General features: G+C 42.4%; 1 protein-coding gene across 1 annotated transcript; it reads right to left on the bottom strand.

Annotated features, from left to right (window-relative positions):
* Nucleotides 1-1410: 1410 nt before the first annotated feature.
* LOC136207477 (probable cyclic nucleotide-gated ion channel 16) lies at nt 1411-6095 on the bottom strand. Its single transcript, XM_065998729.1, has 6 exons — nt 5518-6095; nt 3764-3976; nt 3124-3434; nt 2769-2880; nt 2456-2692; nt 1411-2241 (listed from the first exon to the last, which is right to left on the bottom strand). The coding sequence occupies exons 1-6, from the start codon at nt 5944-5946 to the stop codon at nt 1618-1620; spliced, it is 1926 nt and encodes a 641-aa protein (XP_065854801.1). The 5' UTR covers nt 5947-6095; the 3' UTR covers nt 1411-1617.
* Nucleotides 6096-13990: the final 7895 nt, after the last annotated feature.

Below are 13990 nucleotides of genomic sequence, written 5' to 3'. Positions count from 1 at the left end.
AAGTATCCATATCCCAATTCGTTGAGTCTGTAACTCGTAGGTCCTTGACTGGATTAATAGAGGGAACCTGCGGATTAGGAGAGGTGACAAAAATATTATTGCCTCCAACAAAACCTCATGATAAATGTGAAATCGCATGCTAAATGCCCCCTCCAAGTCTGACTCGGGTTTGACCCTAATGGAGCCAATGTAAGATCTCCTCTCGCGAAATATTTAGCTTTGAGAAGTTTACTGACTAGAGCATTCGGGTTCCGAATGATATTCCACACGTGTTTCCAGAGTATTGCCAAATTGAAGGAGTGAAGATGTCTGAAACCCAAGCCTCCCTGGTCTTTTTGAACGCAATCTATCTTAAGAAGCCCAATGAATTCTTCACTGACCAGAACGTTTTGATCTTAACTAGAAAGAGTTCATAATTTTCTGAATCTTGTCACATAAAGAGGATGGTAGAAGAAAAGCATTCATACAATAAGTTGGGATTTATTGAACAACTGATCTAATGAGAAACTCTTTCCGTGCTTGTGATAGCAGTGAACCCTGCCTAGAATTTACCCTGCCCCCAAACTCGATCTCTGATTAAGCTTAGAGTTTCTCTATTCCCCCAATGAGAGAGGGAAGGCCTAGGTATCTGCCTATGTTATAGGGGATCTGAGACCCATAAGTACCTCTGAGACTAAATTACAGATCTATAAGACATTAACACTAAACATAAGCCCCGGCCTTTGGAAATTCACACTCTCTGTCTGGAGTCAGTGTCATAACGCTGAAGAATCTGCTAGATTACATGACATTCTGCCTGAGAAACGTGAAAGAATAGTATGCTATCCTTTGCAAAAACAATGAGAGATAATTGGTTCCTCATTATAGACTTTAATACCATGGAGATCCCCTCGATTGTCAGCCTATCTAATAAGGTGGGATAAACCCTCTGCACATAGTATAAAAAAAGAGGGGGAAAGCGGGAACCCTTGTCTGAGACCACGTTTTGGACTGAAGGAGGCGCGCCCTTGACCATTAATCAACACCCTGTAATTATTAGCTAAGACACGGTACATGGGCTTCATACGGGTTTGCCAACACTTCAGCAATACTGAGAGAGAGGTAGGGCTATCTGTTTTAGGGATCAAGGTTTTAAACGTATCATTGATTGCAGGAGTGAAAGTACCTAAATTAAGCCATTGGCAGCACGCAAGGAAAATTCCATCACCTATGACTGACCCTTTTTTTTTTTTTTTTGAAAGAAACAAGAGTTGAGGCCATTAGGTCTTGGGGATTTGTTCGGGTTCATCCAGAAGATAGCTTCCCTAATCTTTACTTTCACATAATATACATATCAAGTATCTATTAATTCTTTCCTTTTAATTTATCAAATAATTAAAAACTGAATTAATATACAATCATGAATAGAGAAATTCAAACTTACTACAACCTTAAAAATATTTTGGGGTCTTTGGTTCTTGTAGTGCCTATCCTTTAGTGGCAATACGGAGTACAACACCTACCACCTATACATACCTACCGAAAATTGTTTTTCTATATATATATATAATTTGATATATACAAGCATTGATCGATATATATCAGACGCACACACCACGTCATCTGTGCACGTAAAAGCTACATATGATCTTGTGGTTTAAAGAGTTTAGGCATTTTCATGTCGGAATTTTGGTTTTTATGTAACGGTTGAACGCCGCCAGTTTCACCGTTAAAATCAGCCTCACTTTGAGCATAATATAAGCTCTCTTGTCTAGCCAATTCCATTTGAAGTTTCCTCCTGGCATGTCGCCTCCAAGCAGTCTGTATATAGATAGCTCCCCAAGTCCTCCATTGATGAGAATAATATCTAAAAGCATGTTGTAACTTCTTGCTATGTAAATGTTTGAATTGCTTAGCTACAAATTTCAGGTCTTCCGCTGTTAGAGCAAAGGCCTCTACTTCATTCAATGCCTTAACAGTTCTAGTAGATGAGGGCAGGTTTAGGTGAGAGTCAGGCACTAATGACCATGTCAATAATTCTTCGCCGCAGAAATCCCCCGCTCTTAGGCTAATTGAGTTAAAGAAACCTGATCTTCCCCCATTTGTTGTGCAGCTTTCTAGTTGTCCTCTAATGATGAAAAGCATCTCATTTACCGGGTCTCCTTCTCTTACTATGTATGTGCCTCTTGTGTTTAATGACGGTAGGAGACGTTCGCATATTGCATCGAGTAATTGATCGTCTATTTGTGCAAAAAACGGGACCTAAAAGGTGGAAAACAAACAACATTAGTTGCGTTAAATTTGAACCTTATACCTTTATATATGAGCGGCCTCTTGCCAATTAATTTGGCAAGGGAAGGCTTGCCCCCAATACACCCTTGTGGTGGGACCCCTCCCCGGACCCTCGCTCAGCGGGGACGCGTAATGCGACCGGGCCGCCCTTTATACCTTTATATATGAAGTGATGGAGACTCACCCGTCGAACAAGAGCCAAACAAAGATGTCTTTGAATTTGACGACGCAAGTCCAAAGGTAAAGCTCTCAAGATAGATTCTTCATCAACACCCCTTGTGGCTAGCCATTTGTATTGAACAAACCGACGGACACGTTCTTGCAATTCGGGTGGTAACTGACGGTGTCTCATCCACTCCTCAGTATCTCTTCTCTTAATCCTCCATTCATCCAATCTAGCTGATGTCGATTGCATATAAGTCTTCAAACAAATCACCCAATATTCAATCAAAACTAAGTCAATCGAATTTTGAAATTACATAAACATCAACAATTACCTGCATGTTTCCTATCAGATGGGCAAATAAAACAAGACCCATAATACAAATCGTGATGCTAAACAACAATTCGCTTTGAAAAGTACTCGTCATCAAACTCTGTCCATATGAACTGCATTTCACAAAGAACACAATCAAGTTTTGCTATATTCAGGGAACATTACGAAAAACTAAAATTACCGATGGAATATCTTCCGTCGGTACTTCAGGAACTTCCGACGAACTTGGTTTTATTACATGAATTAGCGACCACATATACCGTTCTTACTGAACTTTTGTCCACTGAACCCGAGTTTTTGATCCTGATTCCGCTACTATCTTAATTAGGAAATGAAGAGGGAGAAGAAATACATACCTTAGATTTCTCAAACCCCACCAGAGGCAATAGAAATATTTATTGACGAAATCAGTTTCAGGAACACGATGAGTAAATGCATCGGCAAACATTCCGAACTGGAAATTATTGTCGTGTTTAGGATCACAAGCAGTGAGAAGCTGAGTGGTTCTAAGCCAAGCATCTCGTGCAGGATTATTCCTAGTTTTGCAATCCAAAAAGAGCGTGGTGCAAGATGGTGAATGGGTATGGTTTGTCTCGTGGGTACATTGTCTTTCCCAGCACTCATGTTGCCTTTGAATTGATGCCAAATACCATGATGCTCCCAATATCTACACTCAATTAATCAGTATAACCAAAGCCAAATATTGAAAGGGCCAATGGCCAAAGATTTAGTAAAAACACACACAGTTTGGGATTAAACATCACCGACGGAACTACTCGTCCCCAATTACAATCTAACCTCAAATTTGTCATTTAAACACAATTAAGGATGGAATAGATTATGTTTTGGGACGGCCAGTTCCGTTGTATATGTAATTTCCGATATTTTTTTGGGGAGTCGACCGACCCTCCCTGACCCTTTCCGCTGAAATGAATCAAGGTTTATGATGAATTAACAATCCATTTTCAGGAATTAAGAACGTGAGTAAGTTCTTACATGGCTAGCAAGTACATATAAGAGAAGATTATATGCTGCTCCGGACCAAGCAGTTGTGGCTACAACCCCAGTGCTTTTAATTATCCGCCTGTTCAAAGGAAACATAATGAATAATCGAGGAAGGTATTGAACCAAAACCACTAAAACAACCATATGGTTTGCATGGACTGTTGATGGAGTTTTCACTGCTGGAATTATGAACCAAATCATTATCTGTCAAACCCACCAAAAATAATTAACTTCTTTCCTATGATCACGCTAAACATGCTATAGCATATACATCAGTAATCATATGAACTTCGTCTTAGAAAAACTGTTTGGTGTCGTGAATTTATAGTGGCTTGTTAACCTTCTAAAATAATTTAAAATTGATACGAGGATTTAGACAAATTAAAATGTATATTATGTTAAAAAAATTCAGTGCATCAATAGTTCAATGTAAGCAAGTTTAAGAGGCCAATGAGTCAATTTACACAAATTCAAGTGGGAGCTTACTTGACTGTCATCGGATGTTCCAAACAAGTTCATCAATAAAATGAAGTATTGTCATGCATTTTAACAGGTTATTTGTAATTGTATTGAGAATAAAATGAGGGAAAACCGATTTAGGTGGTTTGGCCATGTAAGACGAAGAGTGCTTGATGTGCCGGCTAGGAGGACTGAAGAGTAGCACATGGATGTAGGGGTGAGAAGTAGGGGAAGACCTAAGCAAACTTGGAAGAGGGTGATCGAGAGTGATATGAGTTTATTGGGGATTGAGGAAAATATGGTAGTAGATAGGACAGAGTTGAGGGAGAGAATTTGTGTTGCTGACACGGCTTGATTTCACGGTTTTATATGATGGTTCATGTTAGCCGACCCCGAATCATTTCGGCACTAAGACTTTATTGTTGTTGTTGTTTGTTGTATTTGTAATTGTATTACTAACTAGTTAACATTAAACATTGTAGACATAATTAATGTTCGAAAAATCCAATTTGGCAATGAAATAACGAGCCAAACTGTTCAAATTTTGTGTCGAATAGGGCAATAAATGAGCTCGTTCGGCTTGATGAAAACTCGACTCTATTCGGCTCGATTTATAAACGAGCCGAGCTTGAGCACGACAAAACTCGGCTAAGAAGCTCATGATCAAGCTCAGTCATAGGTTTTAGAAGAAACATGATTATAATATTCATGAACACTAGTATTAGCAAGCTTGGTTATAATATATTTTTCTAATGATAATATATTTGTAACAGAAAAAATGTAAAATTACATAATTTTGTGTGAAAATTTAGCTCAATAGGTTTAAAAACTATATAGTTTTATGTTAAAAAAATTAAATCTAACATAATTAATGAATTGGTGACCACCAATGGTTACTTTATTTGTTTTCACCATTTGATGATCGAATGTAAAATTAATCAAATGTTAAAAACAAACAAAGTAATGCCCATGATTTAACGGTGAAAACAAACAAAGTAAGCCAACGTAATACTAACAGAATATTTAGTTTGAGCTTGTCAATTTTCTAATGAGCCGCACCCCAACCCTAGGCTGGTTTGATTACTTTAGATATAATTAAAATTGATAAAATTTGTTCATTTGACAACTTAAAAGACAATTTGTGGTTTACCTAATTATAAAGAAACAGTTTAAACAAAGGATTTGTTAATTTTAAGTTTGAAAACTGGGTAATTTCATAAAAAACGGGAATTCTATTAAGGACATAATTAAGAACGCTAAAGAAAACAAAAAGGAAAGAAAATAACCTGTGGGAGAGGAAGAGCGGCAACAAAATCAACAATAAAATCAGTTTTCAAGTAGTGAATAGCGATATCTTTAGGATCCATGACGAGCTCTCCTTTACCAAAAACGCGAGAGCTTGGAGCGACGAAAGCAGTGCGAAACTTCAAAACGATATGAGTAATGAAGAACAAGTCGGTAACAGTTCGGAATAAAGTGACGGAGATGCCGAGGTGATAGTCGTTAGCCATACAAGCGTCGGCATCTATGATAGGAAGATAGAAATAAAGAGGATCTAGAAATAGGGCAATGATACATCCGACTAGAAAGATGTGATTCCAATTGTTCATAAAAGAGCGTCCTGGATCTAAGATTTGGTACCACCATGCCACATTTTGTTCAACTGTAAGTTGTTTCGGTAATCCTCGGAACTTGCTTGACGGTAACTTTTTCATTTTTACTTTTACTTTTACTTTTGCTCCTCTTTCTCATTTCTCATTTCTCTTTTCTCAATCAACCTTTTCTTTCTTTTTCTTTTTTTTTTTCCAGTTTTCAGTTATGGTTATGAGACTTTCATGGAGAATCGCACAATTTAGATGATATTTGATGATTTTTTTTATTACTATTCTAATAATTTTCTAATTAAAAGATATGGAAATGATTTATGGACTGCTATTGGAATATTTTTGTTATTTGTTTTTTTAAAGGATTTTAATTAATACAGTTGAAATGACATTACTTAAGTTATAATTTAATGTGACTAAACCCTAAGAATCTAAGAATCTCTCGCTGTTGTCGAGCCGTCACCACCGCCGCCTTTTGAAACCTGCCGCCGCATCCCCAATCCACCAGAACTCGAGCTGTCCATTATGGCAGATAGCTCTCTATGGCGCAATGCGGTCACGACCGAGGAGGACAATCTCCCTGCGCTGGTATTCCAGCCGGATTCCCTGCCAACCCAACAGTGTACCCCATCTTGGTGCCTTGTTGGTGCTTTTGTTACTGATCGTAGTGTGAAAGTAGGGTTCATGAAAAGTACGTTGGCCGACCTATGGAGGCCGTCCAAAGGCATTTGCATACATGAGCTGGGCCGAACAGATTTAAGTTTGAATTTTTCCACCCTTTGGAAAGAGATAGAGTGCTGTCAGGGGGACCATGGACCTATGACCAACACCTGTTATTGTTGCAGAAGTATGACAGTGATCAGGACCCTCTAAATATGCCTCTTACCCACACAGAATTCTGGATTCAGGTTCATGACCTCCCTGCAGGCTTCATGTCGAACAATGTAGCGGTTAGCATTGGTAACTTCCTTGGTTCCTTTGTTGAATCGGACGCCAACAACTTCACGGGCTTCGACCGTAGATATATGAGGATAAGGGCAGAATGGATGTGTTTAAGCCGCTGAAACGAAAGATGAAAATAAGCAGGGCCGGGGGGGCCACATCATGGGTTTCCTTCCAATACGAAAGGTTGCCTACCTTCTGTTTTGTTTGTGGCTGCATAGGACACGCAGATAAGTTCTGCAATGCATTGCTGGATGTGGATGACCCGAACAAGGTAGAACGGGTCTTCGGTTCTTGGATGAGAGCTGCAACAAGAAGAAATTCAGCGGCCCCGGTCTCTCGGTTTCTCCTATTTGCCCCGTCGGGTGGGCGTGCTTCTGGTAGTGGTAGCACCGCGGGGGGAGCAGTGGGAGGTGCATTTGTAGCGGCTGCCCGTATTCCGCAAATAGCCACAGTTTCCAAGCAGCTAGAAATCATCTCTTTGGTGGAACCTGGTGCAGGGTCGATGGATGTTAACACAGGGAAGATGCCGGTTGGGGATGCACTGGATAATCAGAGCGGAATTGAGGTTGGGGACTTAAAACGTCGACGATACGGGCCTCTTGAATCAGGGTCGAGCTGTGTGCAAACAGCGGAACAGTTTGGTAGTGATATGCAAGTTTGCCCAAGTGGTGAGATCGTTTTACCAAAGTCTTTTGCAGCGGGACCTGAGATCCAGGCCCGTATGGAGCAATAAAAATCATGAGCTGGAACTGTAGGGGCCTAGGGAATGCTCGTACAGTTCGTCAATTGAAGGACACTGTGTCCCGCTTTTGCCCTGAGATTATTTTTGTGATGGAAATAAAATGTAACAGAGTTAAAGTTGAATTAATAAAGAAGCAAATTGGTTATGATGGCTTATTTATTGTTGATCCTGTGAACTCGGGTGGTGGTTTAGCTTTGTTTTGGAAACACAAGAATACCGTGTGTTTGCGTGCTTTTTCCCGAAATTTTATTGATGTTAATGTTAGTATTATTGGTTTGCCGGAGTATCGAGTAACCGGTTTTTATGGCTACCCTGAGCGGTCCAGACGTAGGGAGTCCTGGCAACTTCTAAAGTCCCTAAAAACGTCTGCTACCAAACCATGGGTCGTGGTAGGAGATTTTAACGATCTCATGTCAGCCGATGAAAAGTATGGAGGTAATCCGCACCCTTGGAGTTTGATTCAAGGCTTTAACGAGGCCATAAATTGGTGTGAATTGTCTGAAGTGAGTATGGTGGGGGATCCGTATACGTGGGAAAGAGGAAAGGGAGCACCGAACTGTATTCTGGAAAAGCTCGATAGGGTGCTGGCTTCGTCGGATTGGCGGTTGTTGTTCCCGGATGAGGAGGCTTTAAATGAAGACGCCCCTAGCTCGGATCACTCGGTAATTATTTTATCCCTGGTTAAGTCGTGTCCTCCTAGCGCGCACCGCTTCAGGTTTGAGAACGCATGGATTGGCGAGGAAGAGTGTATGGCAGAGGTTACAAATGCATGGAATCCTAGGGAAGTGGTTGATATGCTGAGTAGGCAACAGCGCTGTGGTGAAAAATTATAGAAATGGGGGCAATGCATCAGGGACCGTTTCCCTGGCCGTATTCGCTGCTGCCATCGACGGTTGAGGAGGTACAGGGGTCGTTTGGACTCAAATGCACAGGAATTATTCAGGGAGGCTAGAACGGAACTTGATGGCTTACTGATGCAGCAAGAGTTGTTCTGGAAGCAACGCGCCAAGAAGAACTGGTTACAAGGGGGGGATCAAAACACCAGATACTTCCACGTGGCTACTAGCAACCGTAGGCGTAAAAACGCGCTGCTTCGCCTTAGATCTGATGCTAACGGCTGGGTCGGTTGGGACTCGGGCCTGAGCCAGCTGATACACAGATACTTCACGGACATATTTACATCTTCAGGGTGTGACTTCGGTCCTATCATTGCCAATGTTCAGTTAGAAGTCTCCCCGAACATGAATTATGAGCTCCTTAAACCGTTTACCCCGGATGAAATCAAGTCCGCTGTTTTCTCTATGCATCCGGACAAGAGCCCGGGGCCCGACGGTTTCAACCCGTGTTTCTACCAACGTCACTGGGGAATTATGGGCCCCGAGGTAACTGCTTCTTGTCTGCACTGGCTCAACACAAGATCCTTCCCTGAAGCTATTCATGATACGGCTCTTATCCTTATCCCTATTGCTTTATGCAACGTAATTTATAAAGTTTTGGCAAAGGCCATAGCCAACAGGCTAAAGAGGGTACTCCATGACATCATCTCGCCCCAACAGAGTGCTTTTGTTCCGGGTCGGTTAATTACCGATAATGCTTTACTGGCATTCGAGGTGAATCATTTCTTAAAAAGGAAAACTCAGGGCAAGGTGGGTTTCGCTGCACTAAAGCTTGACATGGCCAAGGCATATGATAGGGTTGAATGGGATTTTCTGAGGAAGGTAATGGAAAAGATGGGATTCCACACTGACTGGATTTCACTGGTTCTGCAGTGCGTCACCAAGGCCTCCTACCATATTGTTAGTGGCACCCATTCCATTGGACCGATTACCCCGGGTAGAGGACTCCGACAAGGTGACCCCATCTCTCCCTATCTCTTCTTACTGTGTGCTGAGGGCTTATCGGCTACTCTGACCAGTCTTGAAAGCCAGGGTTTACTGCACGGGTGTAGTGTTGCGCGCCAAGCCCCCCCAATCTCCTACTTATTTTTCACTGACGACAGCTATTTATTCTTCAGGGCTACTAGAGAAGAGGCGTTGGTGGTAAAAAATTATTTGAGTCAGTATGAACGGGCATCGGGTCAGCAGGTGAACTTTGACAAGAGCTCCTTTAACTTCAGCAAAAATTGCAGCCCTTCCACATGCCAGGAAGTGTGTGACCTGTTCGGCATCCCGCTTGATTCTGCCCCTGGGAATTATCTTGGCTTACCGTCCATAGTGGGTCGAAAAAAACACAGATATTCAGCTATATCAAGGATCGTGTTACTGCCAGATTGCGAGGTTGGAAAGCTAAACTCCTTTCGCGGGCGGGTAAGGAGGTTCTAATTAAGTCAGTTATCCAATCGCTCCCGTCGTATGCAATGAGTTTGTTCCTCCTGCCGACCTCTCTCTGTGAAGACTTAGAAAAATTGATGAACTCCTTCTGGTGGGGTTTGGGGGGTCTGCAGAGTAGTGGCCTTCATTAGAAATCCTGGGACAAGCTGTGTAAACCGAAGATGTCGGGTGGGATGGGGTTCCGTAAACTACACTTGTTCAATGTGGCCCTTTTGGCAAAACAAGGGTGGAGGTTGTTAACTGAACCAGATACGTTGGTAGCTCAGATCATGAAAGCACGATACTATCCTAGTTGTTCTTTCCTTGAAGCCGAGTGTGGGGCGAACCCGAGTTTCATGTGGAGAAGTATCCTCGAAGCGCTTCCCCTTATCAGCTCAGCGGCAAGAAAGGTAGTGGGGAGTGGGTCGAAGATTCAGATTTGGGAGGACCCTTGGTTGGACGATATAAACAACCCGTATGTGACGAGTGAGAAACTCGATGGATTCGACGTGAATATGGTTAGCCAACTTCGTATACCGGGTCGGGCCAGGTGGGATGACGAGCTCATCCGGGGTGTTTTCTGTGATCGGGACGCCGAGCTGATTCTGCGCATCCCGCTGAGTATCAGGCCGGTGCAGGACTCCTGGCACTGGTCCCCAGATCAGAAGGGGCGGTTTAGTGTCCGAAGTGGCTACAAAGTGCTATTGGCCCCCAGTCAGGCGGCAAATGATGCTCAACCAGTGCTTAACTGGAAGTCCGTGTGGTCTCTCAAGGTTGCTCCAAAGGTCTACCAACCATGTGTGCACTTCGTCTCCGGTATGTCAGCGTATCTCCAATCTTCCCTTTGTGCCTAGCGTCGGAGGAGGATGCCCTTCACGTTCTGGTAACCTATCCGGTGGCTCAAAGACTGTGGCTGCTAACGCCGCTGGGTAATATTGGCCCGCGCTTTTCCTCCTTTAGGGAGTTCTGGTTGTTCGTGTCGTCGAGACAACCCTGGGAAGTAGCTGGTCTGTGTGCAGTAGTTTGCTGGGTCCTGTGGTCTAACAGAAACGATAAGGTGTGGAATGGCAACGTTTCAGGGGTGGAATCAATGTATCACACGGCTACCTCTTTCAGCTGCAGCTGGTTAGCGGCTCAGTACCATCAACAGCGGGATGACACGACCCCGGGGGACAGAACGCCAGGTTGGTTGGCTCCTCCTAGGGGGCGGATTAAAATCAACGTGGATGGGGCTTTGTTCGATCAGCAGCAGTGCGCTGGTTACGATTTTGTTGCAAGGGATGATGCGGGCCGCTTCGTAGCTGCAGGGAATGGGATCCTGAACTGCCCGTTGGACCCGTTGCTGGTGGAAGCGCTCTCCTGTCGTGAAGCGCTGAGTTGGGTCAAAGCCCAAGCCTGGAGGGAGATAGAGGTAGAAATGGATGCTCAAACTCTGGTTTATGCTTTGAACTGGGAACCCGGGCACCAATTTGTGCTTGATTTTATTGTTGGGGATTGTCAGTCTCTTGCACGGGACATAGGGATTTGCGTTTTCAAATTCGTTCGTAGGTCAGCGAATCATGTTGCTCATTCGATTGCTAGAGCAGTGATGTCAGTGTCTGATAGGGGGCTGTGGGTCTCTAATCCTCCCCCGTTTATTTGTAACGGTATTGCTTCGGATCAGTAATATATATCGCATTCTTTGTCAAAAAAAAAAGTTATAATTTAATGTAGCTTGATTAATGATCAAAGTTACAACATTTTTTTTGGGAAAGGAATATTACCACATCATTTTCCAATATATATATATATTTTTTTTTTTTTTTGGGTAAGTAAGGAAGGACTAAGCATCCCAGGGACCAAAACAGAACCAGCAAAAAGAAAAAAGAATAACAGTAGAAAAAAACTTCAATCAGGGCCTGCACTTCTCAATTCAGCATGAAGGATGTCCAGTAGGTTTGTAGGCGGCGTATTGATGCGCCCTCACCTAAGTTAGAGATGAGAACTCACTAAGGGATAAGTGTACCCCGTCGTTATCAAGTAATAAATTTCTGGAAAGTCCAGGTTATCGTCCACAGTATTTATTCCTGCAAGTATCGAGCTACTCGGTCTCAGATGTTATCTAGGCTTAGGGGGGGTTTTGAGTTTGTTTTGCTTAAGTTAATCTACTCCTAGGTTGAATTATACTAATCCTAGCTAAGTTATCTGATTCTAGCTAAGTTATTCTATGCCTAATTAAGTTACTCTACCCCTAATTAAGTTAAACTACTCCTAATTGATCTTTCACTAATGCAATTATCCGAAGGAACATGGTATGAACGATAATAATGAAGATAGATTATTAGGTCTATTGAATAAAAACCTAATCTGAGTCACTTGTATTCAAGGCGATTAACCCTACTTACCCTCCTGAAGTTCCTAGCGCGTGATTCCCTAAGGCCGAAACTAGGTCTAAGGCTCAGTAAATTGGCGCTTAATCAACTAAGAGGTCGTCAATCTCCTAGGCTCTGACTAGGTCAGATTCAGCTCGCTATATATGCCTACTAGATTTTGGGGCTTTTGAATGAGTTAAACCAATTGAATAAAGCGTAAGACAGAGATTAAACAAATAATCATAGAACAAAATAAGAGCTAAATTATTATTAAAGGCGAAGATAAATGTCACAAGATACAATAAGTCAAGTTCGGCAACTGTATCAAAGAGTACAAACAAGGAAAGATAAAAGGAGATACAAAAATCCCTTTCAGGGAACCTGTTTACTCTGCAGCCGGGGACTTAATCTTAAGGACGGACCTTGATAATTCCTCGAGAAAAAGCTTTGAAGGAGCTTCAATGGAAGTCGAAGAAGATGGAGGAGATGGAGAGGAATTACAAGGGGAAAGCTAAGATAATTTACAAAATTGAAAGATGTCTAAATTACATTGGAAAAACTCTATTTATAGGCGTGGCTCGGCCCTCTTTTTGACCTATTTTCGTGTCCTTATTGGTGTAGGAAGACGTGGGATCCATCGTGGCTTCGTGGGGGAGGAATTGGTCTTTTTGACCAATTCCCGCAGGCCTGCTCGCCGAGCAGGGCTACTCGCGGCGAGCAGCCCCCCTGCTCGCCGAGCAGGCGCCTGGCGGCCTGCTCGGCGAGCAGAAATGGCCCACGGATGCCCGCTCGTAGAGCGTTTTCGCCCGGCATGTTCTCGATGCTTGTCGAATGTCGTCGATGTCCTTTTTCGCCCGAACTTACACCTGCGCACGTACAGAAACTCCAGATAACATTAATCCAAAAGCTAAATTGATCCGTCAATCGCTTATTTTGAGCAAACGCTTCGTTTGGTGCGACTTTTGACGGACCAATTAGCTTCAAAAGATAATGGAATTATACTATGCATGCTATTTTGGCCATAATTGCCTAGATTGGTCATAAAACGAGCCTAAACAACGAAAAATAAATAAAACGTTTCCAATTCCTAATTAACTCACACAAAAGCATTTAAATGCGAGAAATGCTCTCTTATTAACTAAATAATTTTAAAACCCGTCCTAAAACCGTACCCAAAGATAGGGGTTTTTGACCCCTATCAAACCTCCTCGCACTTAAAACTTTACTTGTCCCCAAGTAAACTAAAAAAAACTAAATCCGCCATCACAAGCAAGCTAGAAAACCTCCTGGTTTGACTAGGTGCTTGACACAATTTCGAGCATCTGTAATTACATGCATTCGGAAATACAAAGTAGAGACACGATATCCAAAAGCCGCATTTCGATTATCATAGGTCATAGTTTTAAGCAAAAGGACACATGTTCAATTAAACGAGCTTGAGGGGATCGCTAAGTAAAACACCTCACCATAGGTAGTTCACTCGTTTCACACAATTTTGGTGGCTAAAGTGTTTACTCTCGGCTTATGTTCTTGCTTAGGATTACGTTGGTTTTGCACGTTCATCCGCGTTCCTCTACTATGCTATATGATTCCGATGATATCAAAAACAGCCTCTAATCGGGGTTGTAATGTGGTTAGAGGGTTAAAGGTACAACAAGGGTTAATAGTTCTAGCGCTAGAAAAACAAAGTTAAAATGGCTTTAGCGAGTATGAAGTGACTAAGCTTTTTATTTATTCACTATTCTCTTTTTGGGATGTTTTCTTGAAACGTTTTTTATTTTAAGAACTGGGGAATGAAGTTCTCCCCT

This window comes from Euphorbia lathyris, chromosome 9 (assembly GCF_963576675.1).
Source record: "Euphorbia lathyris chromosome 9, ddEupLath1.1, whole genome shotgun sequence".
Lineage (NCBI taxonomy): Eukaryota > Viridiplantae > Streptophyta > Magnoliopsida > Malpighiales > Euphorbiaceae > Euphorbia > Euphorbia lathyris.
This window is presented reverse-complemented; position numbering and strand designations above follow the sequence as displayed.